The sequence below is a fragment of the Phocoena phocoena genome, chromosome 6 (assembly GCF_963924675.1).
Source record: "Phocoena phocoena chromosome 6, mPhoPho1.1, whole genome shotgun sequence".
Lineage (NCBI taxonomy): Eukaryota > Metazoa > Chordata > Mammalia > Artiodactyla > Phocoenidae > Phocoena > Phocoena phocoena.
In genome coordinates this window covers 74,856,196-74,875,501 of record NC_089224.1, presented here as the reverse complement: position 1 = coordinate 74,875,501, position 19,306 = coordinate 74,856,196, and the positions used below count along the sequence as shown (strand labels likewise).

General features: G+C 42.4%; 1 protein-coding gene across 25 annotated transcripts in view; it reads right to left on the bottom strand.

The window, feature by feature from the left end:
* Positions 1 to 19,306, bottom strand: part of LOC136124176 (transducin-like enhancer protein 4) — a 149,046-nt gene that overhangs the window by 45,881 nt on the left and 83,859 nt on the right. For 3 of the 25 annotated variants that reach the window (XM_065878649.1, XM_065878657.1, XM_065878660.1), the window contains exon 8: positions 5,759 to 5,768. The exons of the other annotated variants lie outside the window; for them this stretch is intronic. In XM_065878649.1, coding sequence (XP_065734721.1) covers positions 5,759 to 5,768 — 10 coding nt within the window. The remainder of the gene's footprint in view (positions 1 to 5,758; positions 5,769 to 19,306) is intronic. 25 annotated transcript variants of the gene reach the window in all.

The window sequence follows — 19,306 nt, the reverse complement described above, 5'->3', positions numbered from 1 at the left end:
CCAAACTTGTATACAGAGCAGCAAGGCATCATCAATAAAAGAGAACACAAAAGGGGTCAAGGGAATGACAAAGGGGCTTGCTTCATTAGGTCTGACAGATCTGGATGGCTTTAAAACCTGTATGACTTAGGCCAAGAATTCCATCAAACACGTATGAAGTGAAAACTTACAAATTCTGTAAATAGGAAAGATGAAAAGGACATTAAAACGTGTAAAAACAAAACAAAACCCAAAACCCAGAGAAGGAAAAGCTCTGAGGTCTCCACTTTATTTTTTTGAAGGGCGATGGAAAACAAGAGAGGAAATGTGGCATCTACAGGGCCACCACATATGACTGCAGAGGATGTGGACTGCACAACTCCAGGGAGTACAAATTGCACTTCTGCACAACCATGCGTGGCCAGGCTAACCCAAGCCCACAAGGAAGTGAGAAGCATGGGCAGGCTTGTTGGATCACATAAGGTTGGATCCAAAGGTCATTTAGGATTCCGGAGGACAAAAAAAGGGGAACAAGAATGTAGGCTCGACTTCCCTGGTGGCGCAGTGGTTAAGAATCTGCCTGCCAATGCAGGCGACACGGGTTCAAGCCCTGGTCTGGGAAGATCCCACATGCCGCGGAGCAACTAAGCCCGTGCACCACAACTACTGAAGCCCGCGTGCCTAGAACCTGTGCTCCGCGACGAGAGAAGCCACCGCAATGAGAAGCCCGTGCGCAGCAACGAAGACCCAACGCAGCCAAAATAAATAAATTGAAAAAAAAAAAAAAGAATGTAGGCTACATAAAAGCCAATGAAGCAATTTCATCAGAATTGTTAATCGTGTAACAAATGTCTCTCCCCCAATGAAATATGAGCCCCGGGAGGGCAGACATTTTTGTCCTGTTCACCACTATATTCCCAGAGCCTAAGTACTGTGCCTGTACTGGGCTAGCCACCGAATAACAAAATTTTAAAAACATTTAACAGGTAAGTTTTGTGGCTTATTGTATGTAGATTGGCACTGTATTTAGCATCATACAGCAACTACTAATGACACTGATGATGAAACAGAACTGACATAAATTTAACTCTTGGGACCTACATTAGTTTCCTAGGGCTGCCAAACAAATTCCCACAAACCAGGTGGCTTAAACAATGGAAACTTATTCTCTCACAGGTCTGGAGGCTGAAGTCTGAGATCAAGGTGTTGGCAGGGCCATGCTCCTTTTGAAGGCTCTAGGGAAGAATCCTTCCTTGCCTCTCCAGCTTCTGGTGGTTGCTGGCAATCCTTGGTATTGCTTGGTTTGTGGTAGCATAGCTCCAATCTCTGCTTCTGTCTTTACATGGCCTCTCTTTCTCTCTCAGTGTATGTACTTCCCTGGCCCCAATAATGATGACAATATCACTGGAGTGTCTCAGGAACTATTTCTTCTAGATGACATTCCCACCACATCCATGTGGCCTCAGTGTTAAGGAAGAGGCACTGCCTTTTTTAAAGCTAGGATCTCCATACAAAAGTTCCCCCACTCCCTTCTCATTTCTTTCAGAGTCCTGCCTCATCCCCACCTTTGGAAGTACTAAGGAATTCAACCTGTAGCACTTCTCCAGAGGAGTAATATTTATGATGCAAAATGATGAATCTGACCCTCCAAAACATTCTCTGACTCAAGACCTTGAATGAGTGAGGGCAGCAGCAGACAAGATGTGACAGACCCACAAAAACACACCTTATGCAATGGATGGCCCCCTGAGACACAGGGCTACTGGGATGGGGATGAACTAAGAATACATGTACTTTTTCTTTAAAAAAAAAAAAAAAAAAGAAAACGTTTTTAAAAGGTTAGTGATATGCCTAAAAGATGTGACTGATACATACATTTCCTTAACTGTGCATATCTGAAATCAATAAAAGTCTCCATCATGATGTTACTTCCAACTTGAAAATACCTTTTTGATAGATTAATAAGCAAACTCAAGACATTTTAAATTCAAGCCAAAGTAGCTAAAAAGCAGAAATCACACTCTCTTACATCCTAATATTCTGCCAAGTAGTTAAGTGTGATAACTGACATTCAGACATATGACCTTCTGTTCAAGTCAAATGAGTTATCTTTAGATATTTTGTGACGACTCTTCTTGTGATTTAAGTACCTCATAATACAATCCATCCTTCGCTTTGCTGTTGTTTAGGAAAGGCTTGAATAATCACCCTACAACAGTGTTCTGGCAAACACTCTTAAATTATGTAATTCACCAGGTTCAACTCTGCTGGTACAATCACATTCAAAGAAGATGGTTATAATACGTTATCATCCAGCTATACAATCCAAGTTGAATTTTCCTTGGCTGAATTCCTAACATTTTAATGCTGAAATTGATCTGTTTTAAAAACATCATGTGAAGGGTTTTTAAATACCATACATGCCCAAGCTCTTTATTTTAAATGCTTTAGAAATGAGCTTGCATAAACAGAAAAAAAAAATCTGCTCTTTAATCTAGCATTATCCATATTTTAAAGAAAAACAGGCATGTTTTCAAACAAACTACTGCAGTATACAAATTACCCAGCAGAGATGAGGATAACAATGCTTCTTATGTGGGTTTAGAACCTAGAAAAAGCTGACATTTCATCAAAGTTGTCTTGGAAACAATATTCTTTGTATTATTTAAAACACAAGAGGTGCATATTTGCATGTGGGCTACTCCTTGCAAAACAGGCAGATCGTAAGGCTGCTATGGTTCTGGTACAGTGATGGGGAATGGGGGTGTGTTAAGTACTGAAATTATGCAAGGTGTTTTCAAGAACAGAGGACCACCAGGACTCACATGCCAGGTTACAATATGGTTCCCACTTGGGCTGATTTTCCTTTACCTCTAAGGCCATTGTGTAGACTGACTACAATAGTGGCCACAATTTTCACATGTCCCTGTATCCACATTTGGTCATGTGACTTGCTTTGGCCAACGGTACAGTAGCAAACTCAATGCAAACAGAGGCTCTCTTGGACTCTGCTGCTGCCAAATGAACAAGCCTTAGCCTGTCGGAGGGGTGGGTACAAGAGATACGTGGGGAAGAGCCAGATCGCCTAAGCTAAAGACATTCTAGACTACCCAGCCGACTGTAGACACATGAGCAAATTCAGCCAAGATCAGCCAAGCCCAGCTTAGGTAGAAGAACTCTCCCCAGCCCTGTAGCCAACACAAAGACTAATGAGATATAACATATAGTTTTCACTTTATACCACTAAGTTTTGGAAGGTCTATTACACAGCAATTGCTAACTGATATAATCATTTAACTGAGTATATGCACTATAGGAAAACATGTGCCTTCCCCTTCTCAAGCCACCCATATTAGGAATACATGAAAATAATGTAAATTAAAAAGCAAACTCATTCCTTTCTGGTTCTCAGCCTGATCACTTCTAATGCTTATGAGTCAACATGTATAAACAGTAAACTATCATAAACTTGTTACTGCTTCACCAGCCCCACTAACATATGAAAAGCACTTTATAATTTTCAAATCATTTCTACTTATATCATCGTATCTGCCCTCCCCCAAACTTTGTTAGGATAGTATTAACACCACCACGTTAGTGATGAGAAAATAGAACTCGAGCAAGGTAAGTGACTACTTAAGGTCACACCGCTATAGAGAAATAAAGCTGGTATTAGAATACAAGACTTCTGACTCGAGACCTCAAATGATTTTCACTAGTACTCTGACCCAAAATAAGGAGACTATGACAAGGTCAGTGAGATTACTCACACTTTATCAATTCATGGAGTAAAAAGGCAAGATATAAAAAACTGTATATTGATGTAACTGCAATAATTTAGAAACAAATAGGATGGCTCACAGTTTGAGTCCTAAATTACATTGATATTCCAGTATTACATAATTTAGATATCATTATTTTTACAATATCATATCTTTAAAAAGCAATATTTTCCCAACTATATTTTTGAAATCATTCTCGGTATTCAAATTATGTACACAGGGCTTCCCTGGTGGTGCAGTGGTTGGGAATCCGCCTGCCAATGCAGGGGACACGGGTTCGTACCCCAGTCCAGGGGGATCCCACATGCCGCGGAGCGGCTGGGCCCGTGAGCCATGGCTGCTGAGCCTGCGCGTCCAGAGCCCGTGCTCCGCAACGGGAGAGGCCACAGCAGTGAGAGGCCCTCGTACCGCCAAAAACAAAAACAAACAAACAAAAATTATGTACACAATTTTGTGAATCAAAGGAATTTTGAAGATAAAAGGACCAGAGAATTGATACCTTCATGAAATTAGTCGGGACAGGCACCATGGAAGCTCTGTAATTGGTTCTCTCCACATGTGAGTATTAAAACAACTCTCAACTTCATGTTTATTTATGCTTATCTAAATTTCCTCCTGAGGAGATTTTAAAAGGGGGATAAAAACCATCTTTAAAGGTGATCATTTCATAACAAAAGTACCAAGTCAGACCTAGAAGAACAAGCATGGAGTCAGTAGATGCATGAAGGGAGAATAGGGAAGAGAAGGAAAGAATTCTTCCTACAGATAGGGAGAAGTAAATTGGGAGTTAAACTAATGGTCTATATCAAAGGTTAGTCAACTTTTTCTGGAAAGGGCTTGACAGCAATGATATATTAGGCTTTGCAGGCCACATAAGGTGTCTACTGCATATTCTTTGTTTGTTTACAACCCTTTAAAATGTAAATACCAGTCTTAGCTCACAGGCCGGGACACACACACACACACACACACACACCAGGAAATGGATTTGGCCTGTGGGCGAGAGCTTGCCCAACCCCTCAGGTCTGGTCTATATAACTGCAAGAGAATGTGCTGAATTCCCATATTTTTTATAATCTAAAGACTATCACCACAACCATCATATCAAGTTTCCGGCATTCTCTCCTCAGGGTGCACTCAACAGGAGCAGCGAGAGGAGAGAGGAGGGTCTGCGTGGTGGGATCTGCATGCAGTTCCACCTGCGAGGCAGTGCACCACTCTCAGACGCTGGAGCGTTTTAACTGTCATGATTTTAAATACAAGAGAAAGGTCATACGCTGTCATCTGATAACTTCAGTTATCAGTCGGCTCAGTTTCACAACTTAACTTGTGCCTAGGACACTCAACAAGAAATTGCTAGCTGACTGATTTGGAGGAGAATGGGCTGAAGTTGTCCGAACATTCTTCTCTCCCTTCCCTGATTTACTCTAGAGTGTAACAAATGACTACTGTAACAGAGGCACCCTGACAGGAATATAGGAATGTTCAAAGCTGAAAAGGACAAGGTCTTTGCCCTCAAAGCATTCTGTCCATGAAAAAGTCAGAGATAAGATAAGTACACAAGTTCCAAGGCTGCACTTAGAGACTGCACGTCAGAAGATTCTTCGGGGCCAGATGTGCTTTGGAATTTAGTATTTGGGGAATTTGAGAAAGGCAGTAAGATACATTGACTGTAGCAGGGTCTGGGATAACACCCCATAATCAAACATTAGTATTTCCATAGTCAATTCTGTTGTTACCAAACGAGATACCAAAAAACAAAAAAACAAAACACCCCCAAAACAAAAACTCACTTTATTTCCATAAATTTTTGGATTTCAGAGTAGTGGACAGGGGAATGTGGGCCTGCCTGATCGTGCAAGAGTCTGAAAGTTCATTATACCTTTCGCTTTTGTTTAAAATAAAGTTTTAACTTAAGAAAAACCATAGAATATGATGCTTCCCCATCCAAACTAAGCAACTGCCAACTTCTGCTGCACTAGGATGGCCCCCTGTACAGCACCAGGTCTTTAACAACAGGTTACCTGAGACGCAGGTGGGGTGAATTCAAGCTGACCAAGATTTGACACTGAGTAACATTTTCTTATACCACCCAAAAGTCATATAAAAATCAAATTTAAAAAAACACATAAAATAATCCCGGGGCTTCCCTGGTGGCGCAGTGATTGGGAATCTGCCTGCCAATGCGGGGGACACGGGTACGGGCCCTGGTCTGGGAAGATCCCACACGCCGCGGAGCGACTAAGCCCGTGAGCCACAACTACTGAGCCTGCGCGTCTGGAGCCTGTGCTCCGCAACGAGAGGCCGCGACAGTGAGAGGCCCGCGCACCGCGATGAACGGTGGACCCCGCTCCCCGCAACTGGAGAAAGCCCTCGCACAGAAACGAAGACCCAACACAGCAAAAATAAATAAATAAATTTATTAAAAAAAAAAAAAATCCCTAGTAGGCAGTTAATGAACCCTTGGAAAGTATGCAGCATGACTTTCTTAATAAATTACCCATCAAGTCACTAAATACCTGTGGCTATCTGGCTAGAAAAGGCAATATGCTTTTAGAAGGGCCACCTTAACATGGACATTACATCTTTAACTCCCAAGAGAACATGCTCCAACACCTGATAATATGAAAGCTAGAGATCTTCTTGTGTATGTCCTATCACTTGGAGGAAAGAGTCTGTGCCCGATTGACCTTTGCTTCTGCTATAGCACCCTGTATGAAGCAAGCGCTTTAACAAATACCTAAAAATCTAACAAATATACAAAAGCTATTTTCATTTGTACACCTCAACGTGAAAAACAATATAATGTTTATCAGATTAGCAGATGGAGAGCTCCTTTCGCCACAGTGGCTAAAGTGTACTTAAAGACTCATTCTAACTCATCAATACATAATTTTCCCCAGATTAAATCTGAATTTTTACATGTAGGCACAAGCTTGGAGAGCTCCTGGTCCAACTACTTTGATGTCAACACTAAGTAAAAAAGCAGGTGAGGGACTTGTCCGAGGTCCTGCGGCTAGGAAGAGGAGAAGCTAGGATTAGAACAAGGTCTGCAGATGGTTTCCAATTCAAGTTTGTAATGGAATTCTGCTGATAAATAAGTATGTTTACCCAAGACAATGTATACATATACAGATTAAAGCCTACATATTATTTTTGGCCTTACTATATTAGGAGCACAGAGTAAGGATTATAAGGAAACAAAGGTTCTAATCATCAAAGAGCCAGGTGCACACACATAAGTCGATGAAAGTGATCATCCCTGGACCTAAGCGTCCTGGATCCTTGGTAAGGCTCTGCATGATTTCTTCTCTGCCTCATTTTTCACGTGTCTCACAATATAGTTCACATATTTCCTACTAATTTCTATAACAGACACAGGGACTGTATACAGTATAAAACAGTTCTCTAACTTGTATAACAATTGCATCCTCACTACTTGCTTTGCTCACAAGTTACTGATTCGACACTCACCTTTATACACAAACAGGAATTCAAAAGAGAAGTTTCACTAAGAGCACCCAGTTAGGTTAATCTTTCAGTAATCTTCCCTCTGAAATTTCTGAGTTTGGTAAATGTAAGGAACCTCTTACATTGCCCACTTCTGATTCTACAGGCAAAAGACCATCCATAATTGCACTACAACTATACAGGTGTGAAATTAATGACAAAACTCAGAAGCAGGATAATTACAAGGGTGCCTCATTCTGTAAACTTCTGGGATAGTACAGGCTCCAAGTAAATTTGTTTCCAGAAAAGGAAATAAAAAGTTAAATCTATCACTAGTTACATATAAATTCAAAATCCAGAAGGGTCTTACAAAAAGCCTAATGAAGATATAACTATACAACAGGTTATCAGGACCTGTGATTATCAATTTAAAAAGTTCCTACCATGTCATCTTGTCCCATGCTGTTATCACAGTCCAGTACTTACAGGTAATTAAAATGAACATCTTGAAGGAAAAGGAAAGGACACCCTAAAATGAGGAAAGGCATGGAAATAACATGGACCCAGTGCTGGCCCACAGCATGTGCTCCAGATGCTCTAGTAGTCTAACTACTACTATTATTTCCACTGTGGTTATTTTTCAAAAGATGCAACAAACTTAATTAATTCTAGGCGCTACAGCTGTAGCATGCAAGCAGTGTTTTGAATTAGCCAGAATACCATTTTGAATACAAGATACCAGCGTTTACTGAGAATTGACTAGAAGCCAAGCACTCTGCAAGGCAGTTTACACACACTGTCTCATTTAATCTTGTAATAACCCAATGAAATGGATAATACTATTACTGTTGTTATTATTATTATGAAGAATCTAATTGGGAGAAAGTGAGTTAAACTTGCTAGTCTAAGAAAGACTCTGATTTGAACCTAGATCTATCCAATTTCAAACCCACCCTCCTTCCATTATACCATTGTTTGATTCATGGCTGAAACCATCATTGTCACATGGATTTAGGGTGGGAAATGTACCTTCAAACATAGGAAGTAAATTAAACTACTGAACAAGTCTCTGATCTTAAGACTGAGGCAGCTCCAACGTTTCACTTAGAATACCTGAAGGTATAGGAGAATAACACCTAGCTCCAATAACACACCGAGGCTTTTGCACACTGAAGTACTGCTATTAAATATTAAATAAACAAAATACTTCATAGGGCGTATCATACAATATACCATAAACTCTAGGTTCAGAAGAACCTGAGTGGTCAAGCAATCTGATAAGAAACCTGAGGCGGAGAGAGAATAGAGGGCATGTCCAAGGTCAGATGATGCTGCCAGATCTCCTGAATCTGGTGCTCTTTCTACTGTATCCCTAGTTGGCTTTCCCCCCCCTCCTTCTATATATTTTCATTTAAAAAATAATAAAATAAAAAACACTCAATGAGTTAGACTACTGACCCAAAATAGCTTCTGTGGTAACAAAAGCAATAATTGATTTACTTTTTTTGTTGTGTCCTTTGCTAGAAAGGCCTTGGGGAGCAAAAACAGTAGAGTCCCGTTGACTAGACTATCTGCAACAAACGTCAGTGGCAATTAACAGACTATCAAATATGACAGTAGAATAAAATGAGCATAAAATAGTGTCCCCTTCCTGCCAGTCTACCAGGGCAGTCTAGCTTTAAGCATCTTGCATGATGCCTGTGATCCAATCAGATCAAAGTGGCTGGTATAGGAGTCTAAGATACCATCTCTCTCACCTCACTTTAGCTCTCTAATGTAAAGCTGAGAATTCTGCTTAAAAGACAAGCAAATGACTAATCAGGATGGCACTGACATTGCTTAGTGAATGGAAGAGGGATCTTGAAAATGATTAAAGCCCCCAGTCACAAACAGCTGTTAACGACTACACACTCTGAATTCACAGGATAGCCTGATATCATGCTTTATTTTCGTTTTAAATAAAAGTGCTTTGTTAAATGTAGGATAAATGAGATTCAATTTCTATGTCTTAATTCTTTTCAAGTAGATTAACAAATCAGCACAAAAATGTTTCTGTCAAACCGTGGGCCTCAATTTGGTATTCTAAAAGATATGCAGCCCTCAACTTAAGTTTCAGGTTATCCTCAATAAATTGACAGAGCACTGGAATCAAGCATTCATTCCTCTGTGCTTCCCACCCAACTACCCCATCTGTTCTTTTCTAAGGTATAAGTTGTCCTTTTTGGAGGGGGAGGGGTAGCAGCAGAGGGAGGGAATGGAAGGACTGGAAAGGAAAACTCAGAACAGTCCAAAGGGGCCTCTGAGTTATGAAACACAAGAGGTCCCTCCTCAACCCTTCCTAAAATTCCAAAAGTCAGCTGATAGGAACAACAGCCAAAACACAGAAAGCATGAGCATTTGTTTGTTCATCAATTAAGGAAGAGCAGCAAGCATAAACAGACATAAACATTATAAATGATTACAGACACTTAAGTTAGAAAGTATTATCACTAAATGCAGTGATTATAAAAAAACAAACAGGGGTTTCCCTGGTGGCGCAGTGGTTTAGAATCCGCCTGCCAGTGCAGGGGACATGGGTTCAATCCCTGGTCCCGGAAGATGCCACATGCTACAGAGCAACTAAGCCCATGCACCACAACTACTGAGCCTGTACTCTAGAGCCGTGAGCCACGACTACTGAGCCCACGCGCCACAACTACTGAAGCCTGCGTGCCTAGAGCCTGTGCTCCACAACGTGAGAAGCCACCGCAATGAGAAGCCCGCACACTGCAACGAAGGGTAGCTCCTGTTCTCCGTAACTAGAGAAAGCCCGCGCACAGCAACACAGACCCAACACAGCCATAGATAAATAAATAAATTTATTAAAAAAAAAAAAAAAAAAACAAAGCAAAAATCCCACTCTTGCTTCTCCAGGAAATGACAATGATATCAAACTATAAAACCCAAATTAGGGGATTCTGTTACTGTAAGAGTATTCTTATTAACCTCCAGCCAAGTGGATGAAGATGCAAATTAAAGTCTTTGTCAGACTTTTCAACTGCATAAATTTTAATCAATCAGACAACAGATTTTGAGCTGTAAGAGGAGAAGGATGCAACTGTTGGATATGAGAAATTTAACACAAAAACACACACAGGACTGTGTGATGACATTCCAAAATGCTGTGAAATAAAAATGGCCTCGAATCATCATTTTGAAGGTCCACACAATGTGAAATATGAAAAACACACACCTCCCCCTGTGAAGAGCTTAGGACACATGACATGTGACAGGTAAGTCACACAAAGGAACACATCACAACAGCATCATTACAGATACACAAAATCAGCATCTACTGAGTTTGGATTTTTGTGAATTTGACAGACAAGGAAGATAAGAAGCTCATGTACAATTTATTAAGTGTATTTCCTGAGTGGCAGACACTTTGGTGGGTCTCCTCACACATGACTCTCATCCTCACTCTTAAAACCCTAAACCAAGTAAGGTACACATCCAGATGAATTTACACTGACCCTAGGGTAGAGATGAAGAGGATGGGCTCTAGGGACTAACTTGGTTCTAATCAGCTCATCTGACAGATCACCTTCTGGGTGACCGTGGGCAAGTCATTTAGCCAACTGAGTCCCACATTCCTCAAGCTAACTTGGAGATACTAGTAAACTCCACCTTAGTAGGAGGTTTTGATTAAACAGAAGGATGGCTACAGGACCTGGCCAGCACAGAGTAAATGCATCCTCTGTGCTGATTATTTTTATTATTATTGTCCAAGATCACAAAGCTAGCAGGTGGCACAGTTGTCTCTAGAACCCATGACGACAGTGGTTACAAAGTGCATGTTTTCACTCTATATAAGCTGCCTTCTAGCGATTTTCATCAACGTCCAGAAAAGCAGCAGACCACCTCTCAATTCTTCTCTGGGAAGGGAAGTCGGAGGCATGTGTCACACAAGAGGACTGCACAAGGTGAGGGCAATTAAGAGGAAGATTCCAGGGTGCTGGGCCCAGGGACAGCCAGAAGCAGGAGCCGCCAACCAGAACTACCCAGTCTACAAAGCCACCCCTCTGAGGAAGGCAACACAGCCAGGATTGGAAGCAACTGTCAACCAGGGCTCAGAGGCAAGCACTACTCACAGGCGACAATGGCCAATCACTACAACTATATTTTGAGCCTGTGGTTTTGGTGGCTGACAGTAAGTAAAATGTAGATTATACTCGAATTTTAATCTTATTTTAGGGGAAAGTTATACATGAAAAACTTTCTAGATATAAAAATAAGAGAAACTAAAATATGCAAAGTAGGGAATCAGACAGAAACATTTCATTTGGGGTGGATCCCTCCCACCTTAAAAGAAAATCCTTCAGGGACTTCCCTGGTGGCACAGCGGTTAAGAATCTGCCTGCCAATGCAGGGGACTCCGATTCGAGCCCTGGTCCGGGAAGATCCCACATGCGGGGGAGCAACTAAGGCCGTGCACCACAAGTCCTGAGCCCGCACGCCCAGAGCCCATGCTCCGCAACAAGAGAAGCCACCACAATGAGAAGTCTGGGAACCGCGATGATGAGTTGCCCCCGATCACCGCAACTAGAGAAAGTCTGCATGCAGCAACAAAGACCCAACGCAGCCAATAAATTAAATTTATAAAAAGAAAAATAAATTTTAAAAAAATTTTTAAAAAGCAAATACTTCAATATGGACTTCTACAGAAAATAACTTGAAAAGGAAACAACACTTTAAAAATCATATAATATATTCCAAACGTAAACAAATATTTCTGAAATCACTTACTGCCAATCCAAGTATATGGATTCCAGGAGGTTAAGTAAATCGTGAAGGAAAAACCTCCAAGACTAACCCACATTATTTTGCCTTAATGAGATTGGGTTACATTCAATATTGTTTTAAGTAAGTGGGTGTTTGGTTGGGGTCTAGAAACTGTGTGGTTATAGGGATATTTTTGTTGTAGTGGTATTTGTTATAATCAGATTTGATTTCTACATCTTCCAAAACAAATGTTGTGACAACCAGAAAAAAATTTCCAGATCTTAGGCCAAACAAAACTAGCTCTTTAAAACTTTCATTGCTTGTAGGATGCAAAGACTGTACAATTCTCTCTTTAAAACTTTCATTGCTTGTAGGATGCAAAGACTGTACAATTCTCTCTGATATTTATTCTGAATATCAGTGATGTATCCTCTACATTTTTGAAAGCCAAAGGCACATAATTTATAGCAGCGTTTCTGAAACTGTGCCCTTTTCACTGGTTGCTGGCATTTAAGGCATGTTTTCGCACATCTTGCAACGTTCTAAGACTACCCAAATTGATTGGAATTACATTTTTAAAGCATTTTTAATTGAGTCCCTGGGCTGAGAGTGTTCTATACCCCACCTGCCCTCACTTGTACTTGTTTCTGTCACAGAACTCTAATTGTGGCTGTAGAAACTTTCCACTTAATCCAGACCTTCTTTTTAGGGTTTTCTGAGCTAGAGAACTGTATATTCCTTTTCCTTAACTTTTAAATAAAATAAATCTCTACAAAGAAGCAGCTGGGGTTTAGTTTTGATAACCAGAGAAATGTGAGTTTCCCAACCTGAGCTAATGTGCCCTCAAAGTGGCGTCTCAGGTAGGAGAAAGGAAAAAGAAACAAGGACTTGAGAATTCTCAGGCATAGCTGACCCCACAAAAGCTTCTTGTGCCTTCGGTGGAGATGTCACTTTTCTAAAAACAAAGGCTTGGTGATCGGTAAAAATGGGATGCCCCAAATACAGCCCCTGTGGTTCTCAGGTCCTCTCTCTCGGAGAAACAGGTCATCGGGAAGACGGCTCTGAACATCCAGATGAAGTAATTCTCAGAGAACAGAGTCATCCGAAAGACCCCTCAAAGGCTTTGCCAGACAGGTCCTGGCCCCCACGGGCTGCTGCAATCCTATCTGCACAGGGGGCCCTCACTGCCCAGTCCCCACGGCAAGCCTGGCGGTGCCAGCACTCTCCCCAGGAGGGCGAGCACCACCCTATGCCCCGTGTGTTATCCTGATTTCCAGAACTCTGGCCCTTCTTCCATTCCGATGAAGAAAATATGGAATTTGCTTGAACCCTGTTGGTACTGACTCCTTGAGTAATCTGAATCTGCATTCTGGGCACCCTCTCCCCACAATGGGAGGGGTTCCTCATTTTTGTAAGCTCTGGAAGACGGCTTTGTGGCAGCACACTTATCACCCCAAAAAGCATAGGCCGTATGAAATCTTCCAGGTTGACATTTGTATAGAGAAACTGAGGCTAATCTCTCTACTGGAAACGCAGCAAACAGGTAGCACTCTGAGAGAATACTTCTTTTGTCAACATTCACCTCCAGGAGAGCACGCTCAAACAGGGGTGGGGCACAGTCCTCCGCCTGCCCCGCGGGACCCAGGCCTGTGCGCCCCCTGCACCCCAGATGTTGCAAGTGTCCTTTTCCCCTCAGATGCACCCCTGCCAAAGCCCAGACATCGCAAGACTGACTCTCACCTCGTGAGACTGCTCTGTGAACTCAGCCCGAAGAGAAGGAGCTGCAGATAAGCAGTATTACCGTGCAGGGATGTATGCTCCTTCCCCAAACAGCCAACCTTACTGACAGGGATTAGGTGCACGAGTAAGATAATGAAAAGCACGGAGAATCTCAGCTGTTCGACAAGCACCTGTTGGGTATATCCTTCTCCCCAAACAATCAGAGGAACGCCGGAATTGTGACGGTTTACGATCCTGGAGGGAGAAGTCCATTTTACAGATAATCTGACGTGAGAGTAAAAGAGGCTCCCTGCGAAGCGCAAGGTAAAGCGCGAGCCACGGTCCTCAGGCCACTCCTTTGGCACTCGTCAGGCTAGTTAGCAGCTTCTCCTACCAGCAGAAGCACACAGCCCACCACAACAGGGGAATGGCTTTTAAAGCCTGAACACGGGCTGACAGGAACCCACAAGGTTCTTCCTGTTTGGTCTCCAATTTCAACTATTATGAGTGGCAAGTGGTTTTGGCTGTGAAACATAAAGGCACGTTTCTCAGCCGAGGTTGAACTATCTGGAATCACAAAATCCCCTTTGGACTTAAATATGTGCTCAGATCAGGTAAAGTTAATTCTCAACCATCTGCACGTACAAGATTCATTTTGTAGGTTTTCTGCAGCAAAATTTTAATCCCAGAATAATTTCCCCCACAGCCTGGCACATTTCTAATTTGCTGCTTTCTGCTATCAGCCTGGTGTTTGCCTGTGGAATGCAAGTTAGTTTAAATATTAACCCCCCCCAAAATAAATGGAACCAAATTACTTTCAAATTATCCATACTGTACACTAAAAAAAAAAAGTAAGATTCATTGAGCACTTACTAAGTGTCAGGCACCTTTGAACACTTACCTTTACCACTCCCCGCTGACAGAAAACAACAGGAGGGATGTAGCTTGCCCGAAGCCACAAAGCTGGTGAATGGCAAGAATGCAGGGTTTGAACCCGGGCCACCCCGACTCCAGAGCTTGCGTTTCTAGCCAGCATCCCTGCACTGCCCTGCACCTGCGGGCTGGCTGGGGTTCGCAGCGTGTCACGTGCACAGATGTGGACAGGTCCCAACACCCACCAGCTTCCCAATATTGAGAAGTGTGGTGCAAACTGAGTGTACAAAGAGCCGCATTGAGTCAGCCTTTACAAGGGTGTTAATTTTAGCTTTAAGAGCACAGCAAACATGAATACTGCTCCAGTAGTGAGTGGGAAAGGAGGAGGGAAGAGATTTGTCTGTAAAACCGGTCTCTTCCAAGATATGTTCACCCTTGTGGCCCTGGCCACGGCCTGAGGGGTGCAGTGGGCCGATCTATTTGTCTTGGCCTCAGTGAATTTCTCTGGAACTCATTCCTTTCACTGGTCAGCCTTTTACTGTATTTTTGCCCAAGGTCTCTTATAATTTTGGATTCATGCTGAGTCAAGTCTGTGGAGTCTTAGTCTCTCTCACTTCTCGCTTGTTAACAATGAAAACTTCTTGCCTTACTGTCTTTCCACGTTTTCTAACTTGTATGATTTCCCCACCTCTTTCCTCCCTTGAAGACTAACCTCTGTCAGAAACATCACCTACTGGGTCACACAGATGAATTTATCCCCCACTCAGGACAGTCTTTTCAGGGATTTCTTCCTTATGAACTTCAGATCTAGGTCCCTACACCTGATTGCCTAGTGATGAAATAAACAAAATATCACCCCAAGTTGCTACCTGGGGAGCATTCGGATTGCAGTCCTTTTTAACAAATTTGCCCATGAAGTCACCCCCCACCTCCCAACTGATTACTAGTCTCTAGGACTAGAGATGCTGCAAAGATTAAAACAATCTAACATTCCCACTTTTAACATAAACTCAGTAAATTCCTATTCTTCTCCACTTTAATTCCTTGAGATTTGGTCATATGAGGTACTGGAACCAAAAAACAATTACATAAAGGTATGTCTATTCTTTCTGTCACTGGTAGAGGAGGAGAGTCCGACAGATAATGTTGGAGAACAGAACACAGTGAAGAGGAAGCACCCGCCACCTCCCTCCCTTGACACCGGGTGAAGCATTACCGACAAAAGAACATCTTACTGATGGCACCCAGAGTGCTCTGGACCAAAACTGGAGACCAAACACAAAGACATGGCTTAACAGAACCACTCAAATACATTTTCAGTCAACTTTCCATTATCATATCACGGAAACACATTGTCCCAAAGGGTATTCCAACTTCCTAAATATAGTTTCTGTCTATCCTTGTCCATGTTTTATAAACATTTTTCTGGCCCTTACTATGTATTCCAAATCCTTTATTTGCCAAGAAGGCACATTCTGTGACAGTTATCCACCTCCTGCATTGTGGTAAGGTTTCTGGCTGGTGTTTTTAGACAACTCCCGGAGACGTACTCAGATGAATTCTTCAGAGGGACCTTTCTCCAAAGCCCACCCACCTCCACTAACCATCTGTGCACTGAAAACACCCTCTGCAGCCTTTCAGTCAATACTCAAGGAGAACGTTCACTCGGATGCATTTTAAGGGGGGGAAATATGCATACAACTCTCAGCCAAGAAGACCTTATATTTTGGTTTGCGATAGGGAAAATATATGCACAAATGAAGCCTGAGGAAGACCAAATGCAAAATGAAATCATCGAGCAGAAGGACAGTGGCTTCTCTGACACTCCATCATTTTCAGTCACACTATGTTGTCCAGTAACCTGCACTGGTAAGTCCTCACAAATAAAATGCCAGCAGTATCATCTGCAGCCATGTTGCTGACACGCTTTTGCTATTCCACTAAAAATACCATTAATTTTCTGGCTTCACAACAGCTGAGCTACTCCCCATCTGAATATACAAAAGAGTATTTTGTTTAAAGCAAATTAAAAGCGTTCCAGTAAATGACTTCCATTTTGCTAGCTATACTATTTTAGCATATACTGTTTTCCTTAATCCTCCCTACCTCAACGTCATGCCTGTCATCTCCCCAATCCAAAATACTTCCATTATTAAAAAAATTTTTTTTAAGCTGGGGAGGGGGAATCCAGAAACCACTTTTGTTATAGCATTCCTGGCCAGCAACACACCTGAAGGGCATATGTACAATGTGGCTTTTTTTTAAAGATTAAAAGACATGGTGGCCTCTTAATTCTCTCACCTCTGTGAGCCAAGGTACACAAACAGCAAACTATTTTCCAGGTACCTGTAAAGAAAACAGTTCTACACACACACACCACCTTCCATTTCCCATCTAGATAAGTTCTGACATCCCCCATTTAAGTCAGAATGAAAACCACTACTACTGCCAAGCCCTCCTGGCATCTCACCACTTTATTTGTTCCCATTTGTATCTAATGCTTTTGTCAACAGTTCAACAAAAGTCAAAGCAAACAACCCACTGCAAACACTGGGGGTAACAGCAACAAGCATGAATCCTTCACAATTATCCAGCCCAGCTGCTCTGAGCTCAGTCAGGGCTGCTTTCATTTACAACAATGTCAACAAAAGGCTGAAACCCAATAACTAGATGGGTCAATACGGCCACTGTATACCCTCTGAAGGAGGAAACGCTGTGCTCCTCCTTCCCTGCTTCAGCAAACATGTAGAATAATTCAGTCAGATGGACAAGTGCTTGTCTAATCATTTGTTGTGTGAATTATTCAACGACTTTCCATGTAAACTGCTAAACAGGGCTCTTCAAATATTTCTGTGGCACTTCCAGCTGTCCAACCATGGAAGCACATGAAAGGGACAAAAGCAGATGAAAACAGAAATCATGACCTAAGTTACTTCCAAGTGATAATCTTTGGTCTGAGAAAGCAGAGTCTTGACAAGTAATCCTTTTAGCTCTAACTTTGCTGGGCATTGTCACTACAGGCCCACGCTTGCTTCCCTGTGGCCCAGACCAGGGTGGGTGGGACCCAGGGGAAAGCCACTCGGCTGTTCAGGGCAACCCATAATTATGGTGCTCCACTATCTTTTACCTTCCTCAGCTTTAAAAGTTTCCCCCTGCCTTTCTCATGCACTGCGAACAGGTATGATATGCGTTTATGATTTTTAATGGAGTATTTTAAAAGCACAGTTAGGCACGTGTTAACCACCTACAAAGCATAGTTTAAAAGTACAAAGTGGGGGCTTCCCTGGTGGCGCACTGGTTGAGAATCTGCCTGCTAATGCAGGGGATACGGGTTCGAGCCCTGGTCTGGGAAGATCCCACATGCCCCGGAGCAACTAGGCCCATGAGTCACAGCTACTCAGCCTGCGCTCCGCAACAAGAGAGGCCGCGATAGTGAGAGGCCCGCGCACCGCGATGAAGAGTGGCCCCCCGCTTGCCACAACTAGAGAAAGCCCTCGCACAGAAACGAAGACCCAACACAGCAAAAATAAATTAATTAATTAATAAACTCCTACCCCCAACATCTTCTAAAAAAAACCAAACCCTTCTGTGTTCAACCCTCTATTAAAAAAAAAAAAAAAAGTACAAAGCATGTAGTTAACCACCTACAAAGCACAGATTGTATTTGACAATCTCAATTTCCTGGCCTAATTTTGAATAAAATGTTGATGTTTATTTAACAAAGAATTACTTCGAGTTGTAACAGTTCCAAATTCCCACTTCCCTTTCTTTCCTCTTAAATGTACAGGCTTGTGAAATCATAGACAAACCAAACAGCTTGATAAGAGGGGCCTGACCTGGGTCCCGGCCCTCCTCCTGCAGAGCCCCTCCCTCAGGACCAAGGGGACGTGCCCATCCACACCCTCTGCTTACCCGCCTGTAAACCATGAGCTGGGTACCAGGACCCTGAAATTTCCTGCCCAAAGGCTCACAGTCAGGGTCAACTCAGTTCTTTTTCCTGGAGCCCCCCAGAGGCAAGACGTAACTGTTGGTGTAGGCATACCTAGACGCGAGGAGGTCACTGGGGTGTAATGAAGCTGGACGTGAGAGCTGGGGCATCTACAAGAAAATATGTGAAGGCCCACGTCATCTAGCCATGAACTCCCAAGGAGCCTGAGAACTGTAAATGCAAACCTGGCCTTTCAGAAAATTATGAAGGTCATTAACTGAATTTATAACTTTAAAATACTTAAACATATGGTAGGAGAGCCTCTATTTGTAATCTTTACCAGGCCCCACAAAGGCTAGGGGTTGGCCCAACAGCAAGGTATTGTGTACAGTCTTGGGAGCCCCAACTTTTGAGACCATTCCTACCACCAACCGTTCCACTGCAATACTGTGTATAAGAAAATCATGTGAGAATTTTTTCCCATTTGTTTTTATAGATCCACATACCTACAACAGTAACGAAAGTATGATTTTACTTCTATAAGTACTTTAAAAACTCAATAAGAGTTAAAAAATTAAAAAATAAAATTCACGGATTATTCCCGTTTGCTGGGCCAGTACATACAGTAAGGATAAAATATCAGAGTGCTGGAAACCTTTTCCTCTCTATATTATTTGTGTTCTCTTTCCTTTTCCAGCCTTCAAACATCCAGATTACAAAATTACTGCTTTTTTTTTTTTTGCTGTACGTGGGCCTCTCACCGTTGTGGCCTCTCCCATTGCAGAGCTCAGGCTCCGGACCCACAGGCTCAGCG